Source organism: Cricetulus griseus, chromosome 3 (assembly GCF_003668045.3).
Source record: "Cricetulus griseus strain 17A/GY chromosome 3, alternate assembly CriGri-PICRH-1.0, whole genome shotgun sequence".
NCBI lineage: Eukaryota > Metazoa > Chordata > Mammalia > Rodentia > Cricetidae > Cricetulus > Cricetulus griseus.
Genome location: NC_048596.1, coordinates 17,671,669 through 17,698,503, shown reverse-complemented (window position 1 = coordinate 17,698,503; position 26,835 = coordinate 17,671,669). Strand labels below are relative to the sequence as shown.

At 44.9% G+C, this 26,835-nt stretch overlaps 1 protein-coding gene across 4 annotated transcripts in view; it reads right to left on the bottom strand.

Annotated features, from left to right (window-relative positions):
* LOC100752556 (dynamin-binding protein) overlaps positions 1-26,835 on the bottom strand; it is a 101,206-nt gene that overhangs the window by 3,596 nt on the left and 70,775 nt on the right. For all 4 annotated transcript variants that reach the window (XM_027407253.2, XM_027407254.2, XM_027407255.2 and 1 more), the window contains 10 exons: positions 26,412-26,511; positions 19,885-20,032; positions 19,227-19,244; positions 18,457-18,656; positions 17,471-17,601; positions 16,405-16,509; positions 5,935-6,063; positions 4,050-4,382; positions 3,549-3,728; positions 1,900-2,098 (listed from right to left, as the gene is read on the bottom strand). In XM_027407253.2, coding sequence (XP_027263054.1) covers positions 1,900-2,098; positions 3,549-3,728; positions 4,050-4,382; positions 5,935-6,063; positions 16,405-16,509; positions 17,471-17,601; positions 18,457-18,656; positions 19,227-19,244; positions 19,885-20,032; positions 26,412-26,511 — 1,543 coding nt within the window. The remainder of the gene's footprint in view (positions 1-1,899; positions 2,099-3,548; positions 3,729-4,049; positions 4,383-5,934; positions 6,064-16,404; positions 16,510-17,470; positions 17,602-18,456; positions 18,657-19,226; positions 19,245-19,884; positions 20,033-26,411; positions 26,512-26,835) is intronic.

Genomic DNA, 26,835 nt, shown 5'->3' with positions numbered 1-26,835 from the left:
GGGATACAAGGAAATTACAAAGTATAGTTTAAAAGCTAAGTCAATGGGGTTGGAGTGATGGCTGAAGAGCACTAGCTGCTCTTCCAGGGGACCTGGGTTCGATGCCCAGTACCCACATGGCAGTGACAACCATCCTTAACTCCAGTTCCAGGAGGTCCAATACTACCTTCTGGCTTCCACAGGCACCAGACACATATGTGGTGCACAGACATAACATGCAGCCCAAACACCATACTCACAATAAATACATTTTAAAAAAAAAGCTAGATCAAGAAAGACAAAACCCAAATGCTTAGTGATGCTTGCCAACCCTAGAAAATGCCCCACACCCATGGCTACCTTCTAGGTTATTCTTATAGCTGCACACTAAAATGACAAGGATGTCTGTGGACAACACAGGTCGGTGAAAAAAACAGAACAAAACAAATCACATTTGTTTAAAAATAACTAATGAAACACCAAATTTTAGTGGGTCATACTTGTGACCTCAGCATTCGGAAGACTGAAGGATTACTGCAAGTTCAAGGCCTGTCTTGCCAAAGTGAGACCTGTATCAAAATAACAGCCCCCCCCCCAAAAAAAAAAACCCAGAAGAAAACAAAATATCACATGTGGGATGGGCACAGAAAGCAATGTGACAGGATGCCCAGACCACACAAGAGAAGACTTGGGTAAACGTAAGTTCAAATACAACAGTCAAAGGCAGATTTCAAGGCTGTCCTTGCACTGAGCCCTCAGAAAGGCCATCTGCCCCCGACCCTCCATGCACCAGAACCTGTGCTGTGGACTACTGTGAGTACTCTACTGCAGGACGCTGACTCTCGGGTCAAGCACACAGCCATGTCTAGCGTGTGTACTTCAACAATAGCCTATGCTGATGACAGAGGGCTCTTGGCCACACATTTCAAATAAAAATGGTTCTTGTCATAAGAGAGAGAAATCTGAGGAGCACAGACCCTGGGCAGGCAACTCAATGCCCAAAGAGCATGGTTTCTTTTTAATTAAATGCTGGTATTTTAATCTTATCCCATTTTTTCTTTGTTTCTGTCCCAGAGCTCTGCTCACGAAGGAATTCCAGCTTTCTAGAGCTGAGGGGTGACCCGGGGCCCCCAACACGGCAGGCTGTCTTTGGACACAGTGTGAGGTATGGTACATCTTCTGGCTTTTTACCTGGATTGTGGGGTCTGAACTCTAAACCCCAGTCCTGTAGAGCATTTCACCCTCCCCAGCCCATAAGATGATTTTAAAGAATCCCCCCAATACTAAAACTGGCCTATGCCCCCAAACTCTACCTAGACTACTTAAGGCCAGGGGCATTGGAACTCATAATTTTTTGGTTTGAGGAATGTCAAATATTTATCTATTTCATAGTCCTCCACAGCATTCCTCCTGCTGGCAAAAGAAAGTTACAACTACAAATCCTTTCCTGCTACTCTGCTCAGGTTTGACAAGAGGGTTCTGAAAGAGCCTTGTTTTTCTAAATTTGGGGACTGTGGATTTGGGGATTGTGGGAAAAAGGATTAGACTAAAGTCTATAATCTTCCTCCAAAAAAAGAAAGCTGTGAAGTATTGGATTCCAAGTCCCTCTCTAAACAGCCACAAAGTAACATTATTACAGGGAAAGCTAACAAAACCACAGGCTTTTAATTCATACACAGTTTATAGACTCACAGGGCAGCTAGCTGCCTTGGTGACTTAGAAGAAAAACATGGCAACGATTTCAGGATAAATAAATAACAGAATCATTCCTGAAAGTTGTCAAAACTAAAGCAATCCGAAGCAGGTGGCTTCACTACCAACCTGGGTGCCACACACTCTAGAAATCAGGAAAATTCTTTGATCACTTCCCAGGCCTTTTTCCTTATTCAGTCACATTTACCCAGAGCCTGGAGCACTCACCTCCATTGTCGATGAGCCAGCGGTTCTGACTGCCCATGGGGTCTTTCTTTTTTATCACACCCACCAGGTCGCCTTCCAAAAGGGGGACATCCAAGTCCTGAGCAGCGTTGAAGTTCCGTTCCACCTGGAAGAGCTTTTCAGGTGGGTACCTTGCCAGCAGGGAGGCCCGGAGCTCCTCTGACTGCAGCATGTAGCTCGGCTGAGAAACAAGAATAAGAATCCCAGAGTCAGCCCAGCACAGCACCAGTGAGAAGCCCACTGTCCCCCTAGCCCAGGGCCAATAGGAACCCTGTTGTCCTCCTAGCCCAGGACCAGTGAGAACCCTGCAGTCATGTTTAATCTCAGCCTGCCGTCTCAAGAGGGAGGCACAACCCTCAGCCACCCAACTACCTACCAAAGACAGTTTCATAATCAAGTTAGGCTGTGTTAGGTAAAAACTGTGGTCCTTTAGGCAATGTTTTGATATCTCTGAAGCCATGAGGCAAGCTAACACCCTTACTTTATGCTAAACAATCTAATACTGGTGGTGGGGAGGGGGCTGTAGCCCTGTAGCAGAGCACATTCTTAGCATGCACAAGGTCTTGTGGTCAATTGCTAGTACCAAAATAAAATGAAATTTAAAACGGAAAAAAAAAATCCCAATACCAAGCACATCACTGGGCCTTCTACATTGCTAGATAGACCTTCATAATGAGAATTAAATCAAAGGCAGGTGCTATAGAGGTGATTCAGGGGGTCAAGGATTCAGATAGCTCCCAATCATCTGTGACTACAGCCCCAGAGAATCCCACACCCTCTTCCGGACCCTTCAGGCGCCTACATACATATGCACATAATTTAAAAAGTAAAGGCAATAACAAATCTATTTCTCCCCTGTAAAGTAACTGGCTGCCTGTGGGAGTCTGTGGAGCAATGTGGAGGGAAGGAAGGCAGATCCTTGGTTGGTCCTTCTGGCTAGAAGCCCACATGATCTGGTGTACGTTACCTCTAATTTTAAAGTGCCTTTAATCCCAGCACATGGATGGCAGAGTTAGGTGATCTCAGTGAGTTCGAGGCCAGCCTGGTCTACAAAGTGAGTTCTAGAACAGCCAGGACTGTTACATAGAAAGCCCCCACCTCCCAAGCAAAAACAAAAACAAAACAAAAAAAACCACACTGCTACTCTAGGTGAAAAAGTTTTATTAGGGAAGTTAGCACAACCAAACAATATGATCAAAACCAGGCCTGAATGAATCTCTAACTCATTACGAGTAATGAAGCCATCCATGTATTAATGCTTTACTAAGATCCAGGAATGATTTCAGAAGATGGCTTAAAATTCACATCAAGACTCCAGGTGGCCCCAGTCACAGAGCCACATCAGTGATGCTTGGGAAACAGCCGTGATGGAACAGGCCTGATAACCTCTTACTCTCCATTTATTATTTAAAGTCAAAACTCCCACTAAGCTGTCTGTATGCAGAGGCACACTAGGCTCTGCATATATATCAATAATGTCTACCTGCACAGTGCTTAAGCGCTGGGCAACTCCACACATTAACTCATTTAAGTCTGGCACTAGCCCATCTGGGTTAGAGTTGATGACTGACATGCTCGGATGCCTGGTCTGTACACCAGTCATGGGGGTGCCACACCAGGTGCCTACTCACCATGCCAAGAAGGGGCTTCCGGGATGACTGGCGGTCTGTGGTTTTCCTCTCAAAGGGCTTCCTGGGAGCAAGGAGGGACTCGGGGAAAAAGGTGAAGACCTGCAGCTGCTGTAGGACCCGGCTGTGCTCCTCATGGAAGATGGCGACCAAGTTGCCTTCTCGGTCAGTGGCTCTCAGTAACTGCAGACCACAGGGAGTCAAAACAGGAAAGAAAAGAACACATATGAAAGACCCCTTGGGCCTGACAAAGTCTTCAGAGACAACTACACACTACGGACAGCTGTAGTAGTTGGCAGTCCAGAGACATGGAGCTCCGTTACTGCCCACACGTCTAGAAATGGCTCAAGGTGGAAACAGATGTTTGAACAACCTCAGGCTGCAAGACACCAAGAATGGATGGAGAGTCCTAGATAGGCAGGACTGAATGACTCTACCAAGAATTCTAGAAGGTACCGATTGTACCTGAGAGAGAACTCGGCCCTAGCAGACGGAAGGACTCACCGGCAGCAGGGGCTTCAGCTGCTCCAGTGCCTGCTGCACGAAGTCACAGTGGGCTTCCGCGTAGCCGTGGATGCAGTTGGTGAAGAGGCCCTGGGCGTACTGCTGGAACTTGGGCAGCTCGTCCAGCAGCTGGGCGTTCAGAGCCTCGTAGTTGTTCCGGGCTGACTGCAGCTCCTCCAGAGTCTTCTTGTCCTTAAGCTTCTCCGCTCGCTCGGTGCAGTTGTAGAAGTCCAGGAGCTTGTCGAAGCGCTTCTGCATCAGCTTGTGTGGCCCCGTGAACATGCTCAATAGCTGGCTTAGGGGGTTGATGACAAGCCGCTCGGTCCTCTCCTTCTGTGGGGACGAGAAAGGCAAGTCACTGGTCAGTACCTCGTTTGTCTCCAAAGCACTTTAAGGTTGATTTGGTCATGTCTGATACCCCTCTTTGCTCTAGGGTCCAATGTGACACATAGCCATCCCCCTACTGTGCTTCGACTGGCAATTCTCACAATGGGGCTTTTGCCAGCCAGGCTCCCCTCTCTGGCTTCTTTGCTGATGAATACTAAAGTATACCTCGGTATGGAGTGTGACTAGTCTGTGCGGCTACCTATGACATGCACTTGTCTGCACAGCTTGATTTTAACACAGACAGTCCTCTCAGTTGCCAGTCCTCACTGTCTGGTAATGCCCACCTTGACTTTTCAGAGGTTTCTTCTCTTACTCCTATAGAAAGACAGACATTGAGGGTATGCCACTAAACACATAAAACTATACACAGGTTCTCAGTAGTGTATCACCTGCACGTGTGCAGGAGCCTGCGTGTGCAGACGCCAGAGGACACCTTGGTGTCCTGCTTCAGGGGCCAGTTACCTTTTATTTGAGAAAGGGTCTCTTTTTTTGTTTTGTTTTTTTGAGACAGGGTTTCTCTGTGGCTTTGGGAGCTAGCCTGGAACTAGCAGGCTGGTCTCGAACACACAGAGATCCACTTGCCTCTGCCTCCCGAGTGCTGGGATTAAAGGCATGTGCCACCTCTGCCAGACCGAGAAAGGGTCTCTTGCTGTCCTAAAATACACCAGATAACTTTGGATGGATGGCCAGTGAGCCACTGGTACCTGCTCCCCAGAGATTACAAGCATGTGCTGTCACACCTGCTGGAGATAGAATTTAGGTCCTCAGGCCAGGCATGGTAGCACAAGACTTTAATCCCAGCACTTGGGAGGCAGAAACAGGCAGATCTCTGAGTCTGTGGCCAGCCCAGTCTAGTGAGGGAGCTCTAGGACAGCCTGGGCTATTACACAGAGAAATCCTGTCTCAAAAAACCAAAACCAAGCAAACAAACAACTCAGGTCCTTAAGCTCTTTGCCAGCTGAGCTGTCCCAGCCCCAGCAGCATATTAAAAGAATTTCCTGCTGGGGTCCCTGGTTTCCCAGTGTGCATACCCACTTTAGCCTTGCAGAGAGCTCCAACAAACCCCAAACCCACACAATATACTGGCAATTAAATAACCTCTACTTCTCCTTGGAAGCTCCTAAGCAATCTGCCCTGTAGCACTTTATAAAGTCATTTGCTGTGTAAAACCTATCTGATAATATTTTAATTAGAAAAGGGATATTCAGGAATAAATTTTTTTGAGATTGGAATACTCAGTGACTATGCCAGGCTAAATTCCCTAGCTCTTCTCCATAGTTTGCCCTCTGAGCTAAGAACATAAGTTATGGGAAAATCCCAAAATACTTACAGGTCCTACTGTTCCTCCAACTGGTCACATTGTATCTTAAACTCAACGCAGCACACCAGAACTTGTGACTCTGGTCTCTGGAAGGGACTTTTGTGTGAGCTGCCTTTTGAGCGACCCCTGGGAAGGAAGGAAGCCACGCCTGGGAAAGGGGGCTGGCCCATGACTTACGAAGTGTGTGAAGAGCTGGTCACTGATGAAGCGATGCACCTTCTCAAACTGCTCCAGGTCACGGTGTCCCCTCTCCATGCACAGCTCCCACATGCTCATGGCTGCCACAACTTTCACACACGCAGATTCCTGGAGCCCGTGACAAAGACATGAGTGAAAACAAAGAACTTTCAGCAGTCACCCCAAGCGGCAGCTTGTGGCAACAAGTCTGCCCTGCAGACCCCCTCTCTCTCGCAATGTTTTCACCTTGAAATAAATGATGTATGGGGCACTGAGAAAAGAATTATAGTTACAGAAAAACTGGTGACTTTAGCAGTTTAGCATTTTCTATACCCTAGTAGGAAAAAGTTTTTTTTTTTTTTTTTAAGTTAAAAAAAAGATTGGGGCAGTAATGGTGTACACCTTTAATCCCAGGACTTGGGAGGCAAATGTTTCTCTGAATTTAAAGCCAGCCTAGTCTACAGAGTGTGTTCAGGGTACACAGGGCTACACAGAGAAACCCTGCCTTGAAAAAAAACAAAAAGGGGCTGGAGAGATGGCTCAGAGGTTAAGAGCACCGACTACTCTTCCAGAGGTCCTGAGTTCAATTCCCAGCAACCACATGGTGGCTCACAGCCATCCGTTATGAGATCTGGTGCCCTCTTCTGGAGTGTAGATATACATGGAAGCAGAATGCTGTATACATAATAAGTAAATAAAATCTTTAAGAAGAAAAAAGAAAAAGATTTAAAAATATTTTATGTATGTACATGTGGGCACCTGTGGAGGCCAGAAAAAGATATTATCCCCTGCAGCAGGAGCCATGTAATGTCTTTTGTATATGTGTAATCTCTTAAGTATATGTGCTGTACAGCAAACCAAGCACCCAAGAGTTTCTTAATTCATCGGAAGTCAAACAACTCAGACCTAGACGATTCCTGGAAGATCAAGGAGCAGTCCCCTCCCTGCTCAAGTCCTGGCTCCCCTGCCCCTTCCCAAGGACAGCTGCCTCAACCTCCCTCTTGACAACCTGACCCTGGCTCCCCTGACGGCTTCCACTCTCCTCCCAATCTTCCCATCATTGCAAAAACATCTTTGCTCAGATGATGTGACTCCCTAAGCCCTGACGGGGTCTCCTTGTCCATGACCACTGAGATGTGAGCTCTGCTGTGTTTGCTGGTTCAGTCACCACACAGGAGAGGCCCCTGACCCATCATGACTGTCCTGAGCTAGGTTGTCTACTTGGCACAATGGTTGGCATTTTAAGTTTATGGAACACCTACTGTATTGATTAATGCAGTGAAATCCAAGTGCATAAAATCTCCATGAGGGCATTTCAAAGGCTAACAAAAACCATCTGTGTCTCACACATTAACAGTTCATAACATTTGCAGGTATTTTACTCTTAAAATCATATACACATGGGGAGTCTTATATTTTTAAAAAGGCCTATATTGTTGTCAGCAGGATAAACTGAAGAGTCTCCCCAGTTCTTCTCTAGTGGGGAACTAATGTCAAAGGTGGTTGCTTTCTTATTTCCTCTTAAATAACTGTCCACAGGGTGTGGCAGTGCAAATCTGCAATCCCAGCATTCAGGAGTTCATGGTTATCCTTGGCTACACAGTGAATTTGAGGCCAGTCTGGGCAACATGAGGAAAGAACAAACAAAACTACTGTAAAGTCCCACGTGTAAGGAGTACAGTGAGCGGCATAGCCAGGGGGCCTCCACACATGTGCTGCCACCGCCTCTTAGTCCATCTGTTGTTGGGAAGGGCCTTTCAGTAGTGACAGAAGCATCCCACACCTTGTCTCCTAAGCTTCGAGTATCACATAGGCCCTGCCTTACCTTTGTCATTTTTTATTGAAATTGTGCTGCAGCCCATCTGGCATCAAACCCATAGCAATCCCCCTGTCTCAGCCTCCTCAGTGCTGGGAGAACACCACCAATGCTCACATTACCCTTTGTTCTTTTAAATTAAGCATTTTTTTTCAAAGCAAGAAATCTTTTTGAAAGAAAATGATACTCACAACGAGAAAGTAGCAGACACCCTACAATGCCTACACACAGTGTTCTAAATCAAGAGAATTCCAAGAGACTGCTGAGTGACCTGGGCCCACCTGGCCACCTGGTGCCCTTTAGCTCCTTCTGTTTCCCTAGGGTTCAGATGGTTCAGACAGCTCAGCTTTGCAAGTCGAAAGTTAAGATGGCTGATTGTTGGCTCACACCTGAGATCCCGATACTCAGAAGTTCAAGGCCAGAGCTAGAGAGCTGGCCCAGTGGCTCAGAGCGCTTGTTGCTCTTCTAGAGGACTGAGTTCTGTTCCTAGCACCTTCGTGGAGCAGCTCACAACTGTCTGTAACGCCCACTCCAGAGGATCTGACATCCTTGGCAGGCACCTGCTTGTATGTGCACACCTCCACACAAATACTAAAACTGAAGAAAAAATCTGCTTAAGGCCATCTTACAATACACAGACACAGGGAGTCTGAGACCAGCCTGGGCTACATGGAACACTGTCTCACTAGGAAGGGCACCTCCATAGCTCTCCTAGCTTTGCCCCCCCCCCACCTTATCCCAGCCCCCATCTCCATCAGACATTCCCTGGGAACCTATCAACCAAGCCTGCCAGAGAAGCAAGTAGGCCAGTGAAGCAGGTAGGCAAGCTTCAGATCTCTCTCTCTCCTCCTTATCCAATGCCCCATTCTCTTCTCATCCCCAGCTCTGTAGCAGGCCACCTGCTGTGGCCTCTCCCCAACCTCCTCTCCCTTCTCCATCCCCTCCCCAGGGCATTAAGCAGATCCTGGTGGAACACGTTCTTTTCCTCTTGTGGACCCCTCCCACTTACTTCTATTCCACCCCCACTCCTAAGTATCAGCTCCCAATACCAAGGAACACATTGTACTTAGAAGCCCCAGTGGCCACACCTAGCAGGATCCTGTTCCTATCAGGCAACACACAGCCTCCTAAGAACCAGAGAGGGCAATAGAAGCCAAGGAACAAAACACCCACCCAACAAAGACGTGACCAGATGTCAGCACCTAGAATTACAATCATCCCAAATCCAGATGCCTAGATGCCAATGTAAAAACACAGTAACAGCCAGAAAAATATATCCTCTCTAGAGCCCAGCAACCTTACCACAGTAGGCCCTGAGAAATGAAACATAGCTGAAGCACAAGACAAAGGCCTTAAAATAGTCTTTATGAATACCACAGAGGTCTTTAAAGGTGAAATGAATCCCTTTAAATCCCATAAAGAAATCTGTGTAAACCAGGCATGGTGGTGCATGATTTTAATCCCTGCACTCAGGAGGCAGAGGTAGGTCTGGTCTACAAAGTGAGTTCCAGGACAGCCAGGGCTGTTACATAGAGAAACCCTGTCTCAGAAGACAGACAGAGACAGACACACACAGAGATCTATGAAAACACAAACAGTAAAAGGAAATGAATAAAACTGTTCAAGATCTAAAAGTAGAAATAGAATCAATAAGGAAAATCTGGACATGAAAAATTTAGGAGCATAAACAGGAACCAGAGAGACCAGCCTCACCAAGAGAGATGGACGAAGAGACTCTCAGGTAGTAAAGGCAAGACAGAAGAAATGGATACCTCAGTCAAAGAAAATATCAAATCTAAAGGACTTCAGGCACAAAATATCCAGGAAATCTGGGATGATTCGAAAAGATCAAATCTAAGAACAACAGGAATAGAGGAAGGAGAAGAAACCCAGGTCAAAGGCACAGAAAGTGTTCTCAATGAAATCATAAAAGAACTAACCTAAAGAAGGAGGTGCCCACCAAAGTACAGGAAGCTTACACAACACCAAACAGACTGGACCAGAAAAGAAAGTCCCCACAGCACACAGTAATCAAAACAGTAAACATACAGAACAAAGACAGGACATTTAAAAGCTGCAAGAGAAAAGACCAAGTAACATATAAAGGCAGACCTGTTTGTTAGAATAACATCAGACCTCTCCTAACACCCCTGCCCTGCCTCCCACCGGATTTCAAGAATGAGTCCTAGAACTCATTCTGTAGACCTAGGTGGCCTCGAACTCAGAGACCCACCTGCCTCTGCCTTCCGAGTGCCGGTATTAAAGGCTTGGACTGCTCTGCCCAGCAACATGTGACTTCTCAATGGAGACTCTAAAAGCCAGAAGGACCTGGACAAATGTTCTACAAATTCTAAGAAACCACAGATCCCAGCCCACACTACTATATGCAGCAGAACTTTCAATCACAATAGATGGAGAAAGAAAGACATTCCAAGATAAAAACAAATACAATCCTACAGAAAGTGCTAGAAGAAAAACTTCAACCTGAAGAGGTTAACACCACCGAAGAAAACACAAGGAATAAACAATCCCAGGCCAGCAAATCAAAATGGGAGGAAAAAAAAAAAAACACCCCACAAGAAGAAAATAACAGGAGTCAACAAACACTGTTCCTTGATAACTCTCAACATTGATGGTCTCAACTTTCCAATAAAAAGACACAGACTAACAGAAGGGATTTGAAAACCCTTCTACTGCAGCCATGAAACACACCTCAACATCAAGATAGACATCGCCTCAGGGTGGAAGGATGGAAAAAGATCCCAAGCAAATGGACCTAAGAAGCAAGCTGGTGTACCTATTTTTTTTTTAATTATAGTTTGTTAATTTATTATGTATATTGTGTTCTGCCTTCATGTACACCTGTAGGCCAGAAGAGGGCACCATATCTCATTATAGATGGTTGTGAGCCATCATGTGGTTGCTGGGGATTGAACCCAGGACCTCTGAAGAGCAGCCAGTGCTCTTAACCTCTGAGCCATCTCTCTAGCCCCATGGTGTACCCATTTTAATATCTGACAACATAGACCTCAAACCAAATTAATTAGAAGGGACAGGGAAGGACACTACATACTCAAAGGAAAATCTACCAAGAGGACATTGCAATTCTTAACATCTATGCACTAAACACAAAGGCACCCAAGTAAATAAAAGGAACACTGTTACAGTTTAAATCACATACTGACCCTCACACACTGATAGTGGGAGTTTTAATACCCCACCAGTGGACAGGTCATCCAGACAAAAACTAAACAGAAATACTGGAGCTAACTGATGTCATAAACCAAATGGACCTAATAGATATGTACAGAACCAAGCACAAAAGAATATACCTTCTTCTCAGCACTTCATGGAACTTTCTCCAATGTGACCACATAAAGTCTCAACAAAGCAAGTCTCAACAGCTACAAGAAAATTAGAAACAAACAAACAAAAACCCCTTGCAACCTTTCTGACCACCATGGATTAAAGCTGGCTGGATGTCAACAACAGAAACAACAGAAAGCCTACAAACTCCTGGAAACTGAACAACTCACTACTGAATGAAAAATGGGTCAAGACAGAAATTGAGAAAGAAATCTAGAATTGAATGAAAATGAAAATATAACATACCCAAACTTATGGGACACAATAAAAGAGGTGTTAAGAGGCAAATTCACAGCACTAAGTGCCTACATAAAGAAATTGGAGAATTCTCATGCTTGTAACTTAATAGCACATCAGAAAGATCTAGAACAAAAAGAAGAAATCACATCCTAAACAGTAGACAGCAGGAAACAATCGAATTCAAGGCTGAAATCAATAAAATAGAAACAAACTAAAAACAGTACAAAGAACAAATGAAACAAAGAGTTGGTTTCTTTGAGAAAATCAGTAGGACTGACAAACCCATACCCAAATGAACAAAAATGGAAAGAAAAAGGGCACACAACAGACACCAACGAAAGAAGAACAGACTTTAAAAACCTGTACCAAATTGGAAAATCTAAAAGAAATGGGTAATTTTCTTGATATATACCACTTACCAAAGTTAAATCAAGATCAGATAAACAATTTAAACAGACCTACAAGCCCCAGTGAAATAGAAGCAGTCATTAAAAGTCTCCCAATCAAATAAAGCCCAGGGCCAGATGGATTTAGTACAGAATTCTACCAGACTTTCAAAGAAGAGTTAATGCCAAGACTTCTCAAATTATTCCACAAAAAAGAAACAGAAGGAGCACTGCCCAATCCATTTTATGTGGCCACAGTTACCCAGATACCTAAACCTAAAGACCTAATAATGAAAATTACAGACCAGTTTCCCTTAGGAACACAGATGCAAAAATTCTCAACAAGGTACTTGTAAACTGAATCCAAGAACACATCAAAAAGATCTTCCACCATGACCAAGTAGCTTTCATCCCAGAGACACAAGGATAGGGTAACATATGTAAATCAATAAATAAATCCACCATATAAACAAACCGAAAGACAAAACCCACATGATCATCTCATTATATATAGAAAAGGCCTTTAACAAAATCCAACACCCCTTCATGATAGAAGTCCTGGGGAGATCAGGGATACATGGGACATACTTCAACATAACAAAGGCAGTTGATAGCAAGCTCACAGCCAACATCAACTTAAATGGAGAGAAACTCAAAGCAATTCTGCTAAAATTAGGAACAAGACAAGGTTGCTTACTTTATCCATACCCATTCAGTATGTTACTTGAGTCGTAGCCAGAGCAATAAGACAACTGGAGGAGATCAAGGGGATACAAATTGGAAAGAAGTCAAATTATCTTTATACACAGATGATATGATAGTATATGTAAGTGACCCCCCAAAATTCCACCAGGAAACCCTACAACTGATAAGCATTTTCAGCAATTAGCAGGATACAAAATTAACTCACGAAAATCAGGAGCCCTCTTCTACACAAATGACAAATGAGCTAAGAAAGTTACCAGGGAAACAACACCCTCCACAACAGCCTCAAAAATACTAACATCTTGGGGTAACTCTAACCAAGCAAGTGAAAGACCTGTATGACTAAAACCTTTAAGACATTGAGGAAAGAAACTGAATAAGATATCAGCAGAAGGAAAGATCTCCCATGCTCATGGACCAGCAGGATTAATACAATAAAAATGGCCATCCTGGAGTTAGAGAGATGGCTCAGTGGTTAAGAACACTGGCTGTTCTTCAGAGAACCCAGGCTTAATTCTGTGCACCCACATGGCGCCTCACCACTGCCTGTAACTCCAGCTCCAGGAGATCAGACACCTTCACACAGACATGAATACAGGTAAAATACTAATGCTCATAAAAATAAAAATAAATCATTAAAAAAAGATCATCTTACCATTCTACAGACTCAATGCAATCTCCATCAAAATTCCAACACAATTCTTCACAGATCTTGAAATGACTATTTTCAGATAAAATAATCCTGAATAATCAAAGAATTACTGGAGGTGTCATCATCCTTGATTTCAAGTCATACTACAGAGCTATAGTAGTAAAAACAGCACTGTACTGGTACAAAAACAGACACATTGATCAATGGAATCCAACTGAACAAAGACCCATACATTAATCCACAAACCTATGGACACCTTTTTTGATAAAGCCAGAAATACACACTGGAAAAAAGACAGCATTTTCAACAAATGGTGCTAGTCTAACTGGATGTCAGCATGTGGAAGAATGCAAATAGATACATGTTTATCAACCTGCACAAAACTCAAGTCCAAGTGGATCAAAGACGTCAACATAAATCCAGATACACTGAACCTGATAGAAGAGAAAGTGGGGAACAGACGTGGCAGAGGACAAGACTTTCTGAGCTGAACACCATTAGCACAGTCACTAATATCAATAATTAATAAATGGGACCTCGTGAAACTGAAAAGTGTCTACACAGCAAAGGATACCATCATTGGACAAAGTGGCAGCCTACAGAATGGGAAAAGATTTTTACCAGCTCCACACCTGGTAGAGAGCTAATATCCAAAACATAAAAAAGGCAAAACACTGGACATAAAGAAAACCAATACACTTAAAAGAAAAAAAACAAAAAACAACAAAAAAAAACCTCAATTTAAAAATGGGCTGCAGATCTAAACAGACAGTTTTCCAAAGAGGAAACTCAAATGGTTGAGAAACATATAAAGAAATGTTCAACATTCTTAGTCATCAGGAAATGTAAATCTTACATCTGTCAGAATGGCTAAGATCAATAACACAAGTGACAGCTCACACTGGTGAAGACATGGAGAGAGGAGAACAGGCCTCCACTGTTGGTGGGAATGCAAACTCATACAGCTATTATGGGAATCAGTGTGGCAGCTCATCAGAAAGATGGGAATCCATCCAGCTACACGGCTCTTGGGCATATACCCAAAGGATGCTTCATCCTTCTAAAGAGACCCTTGTACAACCATGTTCATTGCTTTCTGTTCATAACAGCCAGAAACTGGAAACAACCTGGATGTTCACCAATGGATGAATGGATTAAAAAAATGTAGTACATTTATATGATGGAATATTACTCTGCTGTTAAAAAAAAATGAAATCATGGTATTAACAGGTAAATGGGTGGAACTAGAAAAAAAAATCATCCCAAGTGAGGAACTAGAAAAAAGTCATCTAAGTGAGGTAACCCAGACCCACCCAGAAAGACAAATATGTATTCACTAACATCTGGCTGTTAGCTGTTAAGTTCCATAAGCAAGCTAAGGAACTGGAACCACAGAGGTTAGGTACAGAATAAGGGACTGGGGGGAGGGACAGATCTTCCCAGGAAGGGGAACTAGAATAGTTACAGATAGACTGTGGTGGCAGTAGTGGGGGGACAGACGGACAGGGGATGGACTGGAACAAGATCAAACATGGAGGGGGGGAGGAATAGACAGCTAAAATTAAGGGCCGTTTGATGGGTCACACAGAAACCTAATACAGTAGAAGCTTCCTAAATTATGTGCATATAATGAAGGCAATCTGAATGAAATCACCAAGTAACAGGGAAAACTGAGGCCCAACTAGATCTCTCATCACGCTTCAGTACTGGGAATGAGTTACATCTAATCAGGTTGTTGGCCAAAAGGGTACCATGGGAACCCCCGAATGACCCAGGTTGTTGCAAAGGCTCTCCACAAATTGATGGTAAGACCTTATCACTGAAAATAACACCAATACAACTCACTGAAGGAGGAGTCAGGCTGCAGCCTGACTAGAGCCTTCACTCCTGCTGGCCAGTGTTCCTACCAAAGGAGAAACATAAACACCATGCCAGCTACAAACCCTTCAATCCACATGTGTCCTCCCTCAGAGATAGATACGCGAGTGCAATGGTGGCACAAAGCTTATGGAAGCAACCAACATCATCTGATTGGATTTAAGGCCCCCACTCCATGAGATGGAACCATACCTGACGCTGCTCGGGTGGCCAAGAACGTTAACTAGATAGCCCAGGGATCTAGGGGGAAAGCAAAGACTACTGTTCTTCAAAAGGAAGTTAGCAATAAAATGACTCCTAGTGACACAGATCAGTGGCTTGCTCAGCCATCATCAGAGAAGCTGCCTCCTGCAGCAGATGCCAACTGACTCACAGCCAGACTATGCAGAGTGAGAAATGTCAGAACACTCAGCCCTAAACCTCATGTCACCATCAAATCCCTCCCCTCAGGGCTCAGGGAACACTGAGGAAGAGGACTTGGAAAGTGTCAGAGCCAGAGGGGATAGAATGACACCAGGGAAACAAAGCCTTCTAAACAAACACGCAGGACTGACACTTGTGAACTCACAGGGACTGAGGCAGCATGCCACGGCCCTGCATGGGTCTGTACAGCAGGGGACACAAGCCCCCATCCCTCACCCAGAAGCCATCCCCAACTGAGGACTACCTACAAATGAAAAATTAATTTTTTCTCCAAGGGAGTCTCACTGGAGAAACAAACTACTCTTAAGGGCAGACCTCATGCCCAGCAGTAGATGGCCAATGGCAAATAAAGGAAGTGGCATCTTTGGGAGTTCCTACTCTTATAATGTCAGGTCAGAGCTTTTTTTTTTTTTTAACATTTATTTTTTTAAAGCCAGGCGTTGGTGGCGCACGCCTTTAATCTCAGCACTCAGGAGGCAGAGGCAGGTGGATCTCTTTGAGTTTGAGGCCAGCCTGGTCTACAGAGCGAGTGCCAGGACAGCCTCCAAAGTCACAGAGAAACCCTGTCTCGAAAAACAAAAAACAAAACAAAACATTTATTTAAGCCCTACAAACTTTGCCTTTTATGGAATTCCTGAATGTGGGAACAAATATTTCTTTGTCTATTTTGTCCTTTTCCGATTTGCCTATTTTTGTTTTATCTTACTATATTTTATTATTATTCCTTAGATGACTGTTTTCTAACGAGACACAGAAGAGGGTGGATCCCTCTTCTAAAATTAAGTGATTTTAGAAGATGGGTGGGAAGGTGAGGAGGAACAGGGGAGTGGAGAGTGGAGAAACCACAGTTACAATATATTGTATGGAGAGGAAAACTATTTCCGATGAAAGAATTAAGATAAAGTGCTTAGGGGTCATCCAGTCCAGACTGATTTCATTAAACAGCGTGCTGAGAGCAGGAAGAGGAGGAAGAGGGCCCTGACCGGAGCCGTACTGACACTCACCCGGATATGCTGGAGGTAGAGGGACAGGTCTCGGATAAAAGATTTAATTAATCTCTCCTGCATCCGGAAGTTCTTTTCTGTCTCTTCAAATACTTCATCTTTTAGCTGTTCAAAAGGAGTGATTTTAGAAAATTTGGACTTTGTCTCAACAGACGACCTTATCCACAAGAGTATCTTAGAAACATCTTTCACCAAAATGTAGACTTGCTGTTTCCCCAGTCACATCAAACTGAGTTTGGATGCCTGCCTCTACGACTCTGAATTCTGAAACACATGTGGACCTGCCTACTTCCAAACACACACACACACACACACACACACACACACACACACACACACACACACCAGATGCTGCCTCTCTGACTCTAAGTTCTAAAACATGTGGACCTGCCTACTTCCAAACTGACTTCCCTGATGTGTCCTGGTTGGCTGCTGTCCTCTCCACTCCTGGGACCACCAGGTCCTTCCTTGTAAGTGCTCCAGCCCTTCCTTGTAAGTGCTCCAGCCCAACAGCCCCTCCCCTGCTGCCTCCTCATGGAGGCTCAGATGAACTCAGGTGCAGAGTGCTTTGGTACATAGGTGTTCAGACACAAAGTCTGAGATGTGGAGAGTGAGTCCCTCCTGCCGTGTATCCTCCACCCCTGATGCCATCTGCACGTGGTCTACAGGATGAAGTCTGGAGACTTCCAGGTCTGCAGCTGCCAAGCTGTGGTTCAAATGGCTCAATCTACTACTTTCATGTTCCCCTCTTGGAAACATAAGGCATCTTTCGTTTTTTAAATCCCTTTGAGCTTATACATCTGCACTGTGGATCGGGTTCTCCAAATAGATTTTAAGTGTCTTAGAGGTACAAAGACCACAACAACTATTATAGGTTGATCAGCTGCCCTCCTAAATTTGCCTCTGTGCACATTATAAGCAGCTTGGTAGCTTCAGGGTCCTATCCCACTAATTGGCAAAGCCAGAGGAGGCACTAAGAAGAGTCCTATGCCAATCCATGCCAGCAGCTGTCCCCAGAGCCCTGCAGAGCTGTCAGATATGCTGGGCCATCGAGAGCCGGGCTCACCTGAGGAGCGAAGCCGGTGAGGTGTTTCAGGTGGCTGCTGACCCGGTTGGACTTCTTGATGATGGAGTGGATGTTCAGCTTAGAGATCTTCTCCATCAGGCTATCTTCATCACCTTTTCGGTACTTAAGCACTAGAATGCAAGCCAAGGCCACTGGTCAAAAAAGCGCCCCCTGTCAGTCTGAACTCAATGGGCCTGCCAGCCCAGAAACAGAGGGTTTCCTAAAAATGACCATAAAATGAAAGTAACCCAAACAGGAGTGAGTACTTGTCTTCGATAACTTATAACTGAGCAGACAACATATTAGTCCAAAGAACCAGTCTAGACAGAGGCGTGGCTGCTGGGTAGAGAGAGACTGGCAGGCAGGGAAAGGATCACTGATAGGATGAAAGGCAGCAGAGGTGTAAGGCTGGGGACCAGGGACATCTGTGAGCTCAATGCTCAGGTCTGTTGCTAATCAAGGCTCAGTTTAATAAAAGCCATTTTACCTCTTTGAGCTTAGTATTTTTGAGCCATCTAAGGTTAGAATATGATGGTTGAGTATACAAGTGAGATATTTATGTACAATGATCTCACATAGGAAAGCCACCCCAACCATAAAATTATTTCATTTCTACTCCATAACTGCAATGCTGCCACTGTTATCAATCATAATGTAAATATCTGATATGCAGGATGTTTAATATTCAACCCACGGGTTGAGAAGCAGTGGTCTAGTCCTGCAGGGGCATTTTCTGTCCCGCTGCTTATTGCTTAATCATCCCTTCCTCGTTCCCAACTGCCCAGAGTGGTGCTTTGTTGTCATCGCCTTGTCTTTCTCAGACCACAACTGCCCCAAATTCCATCACTGTTTGTTCCTCCTGGTCCCATCACACCTAGCGCCCTCCTCCACCAACTCTTGGGAAGTAATTCTTTAGAGAAAAGCTTTCTCAGAGGGCGGGCCTGGCAGCCAGGAAAGCTCCTTTAGAGTGACTGTGCCTCTCTCACCTAGATCCTTCCGACGCTTGTACTCATTAATGTTAACGTTGATTTCCTTGACAGCAAGCACTGCGTTGGTTAAAGGCACTTTATCCGGGTGGGACTCTGGGGTGCAGTTCAGCAACTCCATTAGCAGCAGCGGGTAACGCATTATTCTCTGTACGGGCTTGATGAGGAAGGAGCCCAGGTTGATATAATTGGTGCATCCCCTGTAAAAGAAAGCAGAAACGACTCCAGTCAACTGCCAATGCTAAGGTGTTTCTGGATATTTTCTGCTATCCCTAAAGACAGTTGGGACTTTGACTCTGAGTTCTGTTTTCATTTATTTGACAGATATCGTCCTGAACTGTAGAGTGATGGCCGTGCTCTGAGATATGCAATGTTAAGCGACCATGTTGTACTAATTCCACAAAACGTACTATGTACAGTGAGACAGCCCGGGAACCCCCAGGGAATATGAGCTCCGGGGACCATGGGCACCATACGGGTGGTGAACCACTGACTGAAAAGTTGCTGTATGGTGCATGGCTGCATTACTGGGCACCTGAAAATTACTAAGCACTGTTATAGGTACTTAACAGCAACCAAAAGATACCCTTGCTGTGGTGGAAGAAAACAAGTGCTGATTAATAAAGTGGTATTTGGTGGTAAGTGCTATGGAAAAACATGACAAAGCATATCTAGATTTCTGTCTATAAAGACATGAAAGCAGCCTTCTAAGGTCTAGAAGAATCCACTGAATAAATGGTGCGTGCACCAGGCGAGTGGAAGGGACTTACCATTCGTTGTACAGGCTCCTACAGGATGGAAGCAGGAGGGGAAAAAGAGAAAGTGTATTAGAGATGGCATTGATCTTCTCAGTATTCCTACAACAAGTCTACTCAGCAGACAAAAGCCATGCAGGACAGAAGAAAACCATGGATGTCAATGGTGGGTATCCCTGTCTAGACAGAGAGCCACAATCTTCCTGGATGTTTTTAAAGATGCCAACTCAGTCTGAGACATTTCATTGTTTATTTATTTCCTTCCTTCCTTCCTTCCTTCCTTCCTTCCTTCCTTCCTTCCTCCCTCCCTCCCTCCCTCCCTCCCTTCCTCCCTTCCTCCCTCCCTCCCTCCTGGTCTCACTGTATAGCCTGGGCAGGTCTGAAAGTCACTGTGTAGACCGTATTGGACTTGAATTCACTGTAATTGTGCCTCAGCCTCCTAGTGCTAATAGAGGCCCTTGTCACCACTCCTGGCTTGGTCACCAAGCGATACAATCAGGAAGTCATTTAGATTTCCATGATATAGTGGAAAGGAACAAGATACAGCATAGGACACATGATAACGAGTCGCTTATGCGTAAAATAAGGTTGGCAGGTAGATATTGTAAGCATGGGGACCTCTAAAAGGCAGGTGTGAGAGCAAAAGCAGAGGTGGGCCTGTCAAATCTCCTACTTAAGATCTGCCAAGGAGCCCTGAAGGTGCTTCTGGATCTTCTCATCCTTCTCGTAGATTTCTAGCAGTGAAATGGCTTCATCGTGGTTCTGGCAGTAAACTTTGTACGTTCCTTCAAGTTCATCTCGGTGGTCAAGAAACACAGGTCCTTTGGAGCATACACAAACATACACTAATGTCAGGACTATTCTTAGCATCCTAAATTCAAAGCCTATCAAGTAATGTTATGGTCATTCACGTTCACCTGCTAATAAGACAGATCCATCAAATCAATAACACTCCTGTAATACTTAAATTAGAAATCATTTGTTCTACAATGGAGAGAACTATGTCACCCATGTATTTATTTTTCAGAACATGTATTTACACATTCTGCCTTGATGAAGCTTCCAGGCCTCTTCATGAAGACAGAGAACAGCAGCTGCAAACAGGCTGCAAGTGGTCACGTGACCTGATCATATGGCCCTTTTGATCTATACTCTCCAGGAACATCTGCACAAGGGTGAAAAAAACCCTCCATAGTAGTAGTTTCTAACTTTGTGCACAACAAAACATAAGGATACAAATGCAATTTACTACACTACTTTAAATATCTATGAATAAAACGCCTCAACCTATAATACATGTCTTTGTTCTTTGATACTTAAACTTTATTTGTTTATTTATTTATTTAGTTTTAAGATTTATTAATTTATTATTCTACAGTGCTGCATATATACAGATATCATTATAGATGGCTGTGAGCCCCCATGTGGTTGCTGGGAATTGAACTCAGGACCTCTGGAAGAGCAGCCAGTGTTCTTAATCTTTGAGCCATCGCTCCAGCCCCTATTGTGGTTTTTTGAGACAGGCTTTCTCTGTATAACAGTCCTGGCTATCCTGGAACTGGCTTTGTAGACCAGACTGACCTCAAACTCACAGAGCTCTGCCTGCTTCTGCCTCCCAAGCACTGGGATTAAAGGTGTGAGCCACCATTGCCCACATTATTATTATTTTTTAAAATTTGAATTCTTAAGTGTTTGGCTGCCCATGTGTGTATGGTGCCCATGGAGTGTGTGTGGTGCCCATGGAGGCCAGAATAGGGAATCAGATCCCCTGAAAGTGGAGTTATAGACAATTGTGAGTCACCATGTGGGTGCTGAGAATCAAACCCAGGTCCTCTATCTATAGAAGCAAGTGCTTGTACCTGAGTCATCACTCCAACCCCTCATGTGTGCTTCCTCATAGATAGCAATGAGCTTGGCCCTTTCCACATGTCCACTCTATGACAGAGGTAAGCAGCCAAAAAACAGCATTTATGTCTGGTTGGGACTGAGACTCAAGGAAAATGAAACAGTCTAAGACGAAATGAACAGATGTGCCAGATAGTGACAATCACAGGTTACTGTTTTCCCTGTAGACACACTGAAAGCAAATGTTAAAGTTCAGCCAGAAATCAGTAACAGTCAATAAAGATGTAATGTTTCTTTTCTATCCAGGTTCACAGACTCTGGGCAATCCATTCATAGGCCAAGTGGTCTACAGCCTGTTAGGCATAGCACTGACGTGAAGTAAATTTCTACACAGTGATTTACTTTATTTTATTTATGTGTGTGGGCATGTTCTGGTGCTCACAGAGGACAGAAGAGGGCATCGGAGCACCGGGAGCTAGAATGACAAGCACTTGTGAACCACTGAGCAGGAACCCTAGGAGCTAAGCATGGGGTAATCCTAACTGTGACGCCACTTCTCCCACCCACAGGCTTCTTTTGGAGCAGCTGACTCCACTCTGCATTATTAAAAGAATTCTGCCCCTTTCCTTCATTCCTTCTCTCTGTGTAATTTGTTAATGGCTTCACAACGCTTTAATTTCCCTCCTGCCTGGATCTGAGCCTTTCCGTCTCTAAGGCCATACTACTGTTCTACAAATGCCTTCAGCACATGGAAGCCCAACACCTAACTTCTTGTCTGATTTACAGTAAGAATGAAAGGAGGAACTGAAAATAAACACTGTCCGTGTTTATTATACTGTATGGAGGTGGGGCCATGGCTATTGTAATCCTTCACTCTGTTGCTGTTCTAATGTACATACTCTAAGAGACAGTGTAGCTCTTAGACTAATTGTAGCACAGAGGTTCACTCAAACACCTTGTAAGGCCAACACCTCTTACTTAGAAGTATGACATCTTGTCACTGTATCCCATATTTCCTGGATATTTTGTGTTAGTGCAAATCAAAACAACTCTGAGATACCAACTTACTCCTGTCAGAATGACTAAAATAAAAAACAGCAATGACAATCTATGCTGGAGAGGATGTGGAGAAAAAGGAACACTCCTCCACTGCTGGTGGGAGTGCAAATTTGTGCGGCCACTTTGGAAATCAGTATGGCAGTTTCTCAGGAAAATGGGAATCAGTCTACCTCAAGATCCAGCAATTCCACTCTTGGACATATACCCAAGGGATGCACATTCATACAAAAAGGACATCTGTTCAATTATGTTCATAGCAGCATTGTTTGTAATAGCCAGAAACTGGAAGCAACCTAGATGCCCCTCAACTGAAGAATGGATAGAGTAAATGTGGTACATTTACACAATGGAATATTACTCAGCGGGAAAAAAAAAATGGAATCTTGAAATTCACAGGCAAATGGATGGAACTGGTAGAAAACCATCCTGAGTGAGGTAACCCAGTCACCAAAAGACAAACATGGTACGTACTCACTCATTTATGGATAATAGACATAGAGCAAAGGACTACCAGTCTACAATCCACACCTCTAGAGAAACCAAGAAACAAGGAGGACCCTAAGAGAGAAATACATGGTCCCTGGAAGAAGGGGAAAGGGACAAGAACTCCTGAGCAAATTGGGAGCATGCTGGGAGGGGAAGTAGGAAAAAGAAGAGGGGGGAAGAGAACAAGAGGGATCAGCAAAACTGAGACGGGGGAGGAATAGAGGAAAACAAGAAAAGAGATACCTTAATAGAGGGAGCCAGTATAGGTTTAAAGAGAAATCTGGCACTAGGGAAATGTTCAGAGATCCACAAAGATGACCCCCAACTAAGACTCTAGGCAGTAGCGGAGAGGCCACCTTTGATGCCCTTCCCCTATAATGAGATTGATGACTACCTTAATTGCCATCCTAGAGCCTTCATCCAGTAGCTGATGGAAGCAGAAGCAGACACCCACAGCTAAACACTGAGCCATATTCCTGGAATCCAGTTGTTGAGAGGGAGGGGGGATGAGCAAAGCAGTCAAGACCTTGCTGGAGAAACCCACAGACACAATTGACCTGACCTACTGAGAGCACAGAGACCCTAGTCATAAAGCTGGGGAACCAGCATTGGACAAGCCCTCTATATGTGGGTGCCAGTTAGGAGGCCTGGGCAGTCTATGGGACCTCTAACAGTGGAGCCACTATTTATCCCTAGTGCACAAATGGACTTTGGGAGTCCACTCCCTATGGAGGGATACTATTGCAGCCCAGCTACACAGAGGAGGGCCTAGGCCCTCCCCCAAATGATGTGACAGACTTTGATGATCCCCCATGGAAGGCTTCACTATCCTTGGGGAGGGGGTGGAGGGTGGGTTGGGAGGGTTGGAGGGACATGGGAGGATGGGAGGGAGAGGGAACTAGGGATTGATATGTAAAATAAGTTTCTAAATAAAAAAAATTATAAAAAAGAGGAAAAAAAAGTATGACATCTTGACCTGGAAAGTTCTAGGAGACAAAACTTCAACCCAGAAACAACTCTCACAAACTTTAGGGCAAAGTTCCCCCTTGCAAGAACTCCTTAAATGCCCCAGTTCACGAAGGGACACCTCATTGTCCTCACCTGAGGACCCAGGAAGGGGCGATCACTCCACACTCTGAGATGTTACTTGCATGGGAACCCTCTTGATCACATGGTGATCTGAGTCCTACTGTGTCTGCCCATGTCACCACAAGCTCTCACTGTCCATCATCTAAGACCCCTCAAGCCCCAAGCACCAGCTGGTACCCAAGACATCTTTTGTTATGGAATATTCCTCCACACCAGGCAGAGATATGTTCCTGTGAGGCAGAAAGAGGTCAGGTGGGACTTTGGGGGATGAGGAGGAAAGGCAGCGTGACACAGAGAAAGTGGGACACTCGGGAGGAGAGGTGAAAGCCACGAGCCACGTGGCAGCACATAGATGAACAGAAATAGGTTAATTTAAGTTATAAGAGCTAGTTAGGAACAAGCCTAAGCTAAGGCGGAGCTTTCATAATTAATAAGGGCTGGCTGGCAGGACTCCTTACAGTCTTTGGTGCAAACAGGAGCAGAGGGAGAAGTCACTCTGGTGAGGCGAGGACCCCCTGAGGGCCCAAGCATGACACATAATGGAACAACATGGGAGAAAAATGAGTGATTAATCCTCCCTTGATGTCAGCTAAATGTCTCATTTTTTTTCCTATTTCCAATAAATCACCTGCAGGTACTTCAAATGCATGGCCAGTTCTTACACACAGCAGCCTTCATGTCTTATTACTGAATTCACATTGCATTACCCACGCAACTCCACTAACAGCCAGGTCCCCAGCTTTCTGTCCCCTCAACAATAATAACAGTACTAAGCTAGCATACAACTGTGTGAGCCTAAATGACCAAGACCTGAGGTTGAATTATGAGCCACGTGACCACAGGTAAATTTCCTTCTCACTGTTCACATGTGTAAAACAAGGTTAGGACACCTAAACCTCTGAGATCCAGCCAGGCTAACTCACCTATGGCCTGTCCCCACCTTAAGAAGGGCAAGCCCTGACTCTACTTTGATGACAGCCTTAGGAAGTCAGGTAAATGCAGCAGTATGACCCCACTCTCCTTCTAGCAGTCAGTTCAGGCACGGGCATGGCAACTACCACCAGACAATGACAAAGGGAAAACAGATGGGGTTCTGGAAAAGGTCTGCAATTAAAATGGCACTCTTATCTGTTTGAAACAAAGTCTTGCTATGTAGCTCTGGCTGGTCTGAAACTCACTTTGTAGACTAGGCTGGCCCAAAACCTGATTCAATTCTCCGGCTTCTGCTTCCAAGTGCTAGGACTGCAGAAATGTACCCCATGCCCAGCTAAAATGACACTCTTAAAATGATGCAGGGGCCCCCTTGCTAGATGTTATTGAGTTTAATGGGACAGCTGCAACTGTGAAGGGCTTGTTTATGTTTCTATTACAACAGCAACATCCCAACAGAGTATGGCATAAGGGATGAAGGGACCTTTCTGAGACCCTCCTGTCCCCGGTTTCATTGGCTCCCTTTGATGGTCCTGGACTAATCCATTATGAGGAGAGTCCACAGAGAGGCTCTAAGACCCAGAAGACAGCAGGCCAGGCCAACAGCCTGGCACCAACCCCAGGAGAACCCTAAGCTAGCCCCTTCCAGTGCCTACCCAATGAATTTAAAGATGCATGTTTACTGATTAAAGTTGCTAAGTATCCACTTACATGGGGCAAAGGTAATGAATAAGTCCCCTTGGGTATAAGAATCAGATGAAGTTTCTTTGAATATTTTTTACAGTTACCCACAAAAAGACAAAATTTTGAGACAGGGTCTCATGTAGCCCAGGCTTGCCTTCAACTTGCTATGGAGCTAAGAATGACCTTGAACTTCTGATCTTCCTGTCACTACTGTTGATATCCTGGCATTATGATGACCCCACCCGTGGGCAACTGGCAGGATACACACACCAGCACTCAGACAGACACTTAGCTCAAAGGGCCCTGTGTTGCATGGCTACGTCACGCATTACAAGGCTGTATAAGGACTCTACAAATGTGCAAGCTGTCCCTTTAAGCGAGTGCCTCCCACCAGTTCCCCCTCTTCCCTTCCATCTCTGTTCCCGGCTGGCCAACACCTACCCCTCCCTTTGTTCCCTTTCCCCAAGAAACTCCACGTAGTTTTTGTTGCGTTTTGTAGTTCGCTTTTCATTGTCCGAAGCTGCAGCAAACAACTACCACCTGTGCTTACACATGTGTGGGACATCCTAGCAACATACACACTGTAAATCACCATTAGGACACATAATAGAGAACTGAAATAAAAGCTTCAATAAATAAATAAATAAGCCATTACGATAGCATTGTCCAATATTTTCTATTTATTTTAAAGAAATAGTGAATGTGATCCGCTAAGTTGATCTCATGAGTCTCCAGCCTGAAAACCATCCTATCCATGACACCCAAAACTTTGATTGCTTTTTGCTTTTTTTTTGGGGGGGGGGAGGGTTGAGGCAGGGTTTCTCTGTGGCTTTGGAGGCTGTCCTGGAACTAGCTCTTGTAGACCAGGCTGGTCTGGAACTCACGGAGATCCACCTGCCTCTGCCTCCCGAGTGCTTAAAGGTGTGCGCCACCACCGCCCAGCTAATACACTAACCACATCAAAGCAGACTGAAGGAGGGGAGAAAGCAGGGCCCACACAACCTCTGCACCCATGTCAAATGTCATTCCCCTAGTATACCACCTGGCCACTGAAGGGCCCTCTCCCCACCACACACCTGAGCCGGAAACAGCTGCATGAGCTCATACCTACAGCATCGCTGATTTCCAAGGCCGCCAGCAACTGCTTTGAGACTTTAATCACCGTCTGCATATTTCCAAAAAGCCCCTCAAAGTCAACGTTTGGTACCTGAGCAAGAGAAGCAGAGCATCAGGATGCAGGGAGATTAAGTGAGGGAAGCATGGCTCACTCCAGGTTCTCCAAGGTCACCCGCTTCACTCACTCCCACCCAGAAAAGGGCACCAGGCATCACCCTTTGTTCCTAACTAAGGTGTGGTCTAGCTCCAGAGTGTGCCCCTAGAGTTCAGGGGGTTTAAGGATGTGGGGTTACCAGCAGGTGGGTCTTTCAGCAGGGGGTGACTACCTGGAGGAAGTTAGGTCACCGAGGAGGGAGCTGAGGCCCCGCCCCTGCTCACTCTGCTTCCTGGGCGCCAGGATGAGCAGCTACTGCCT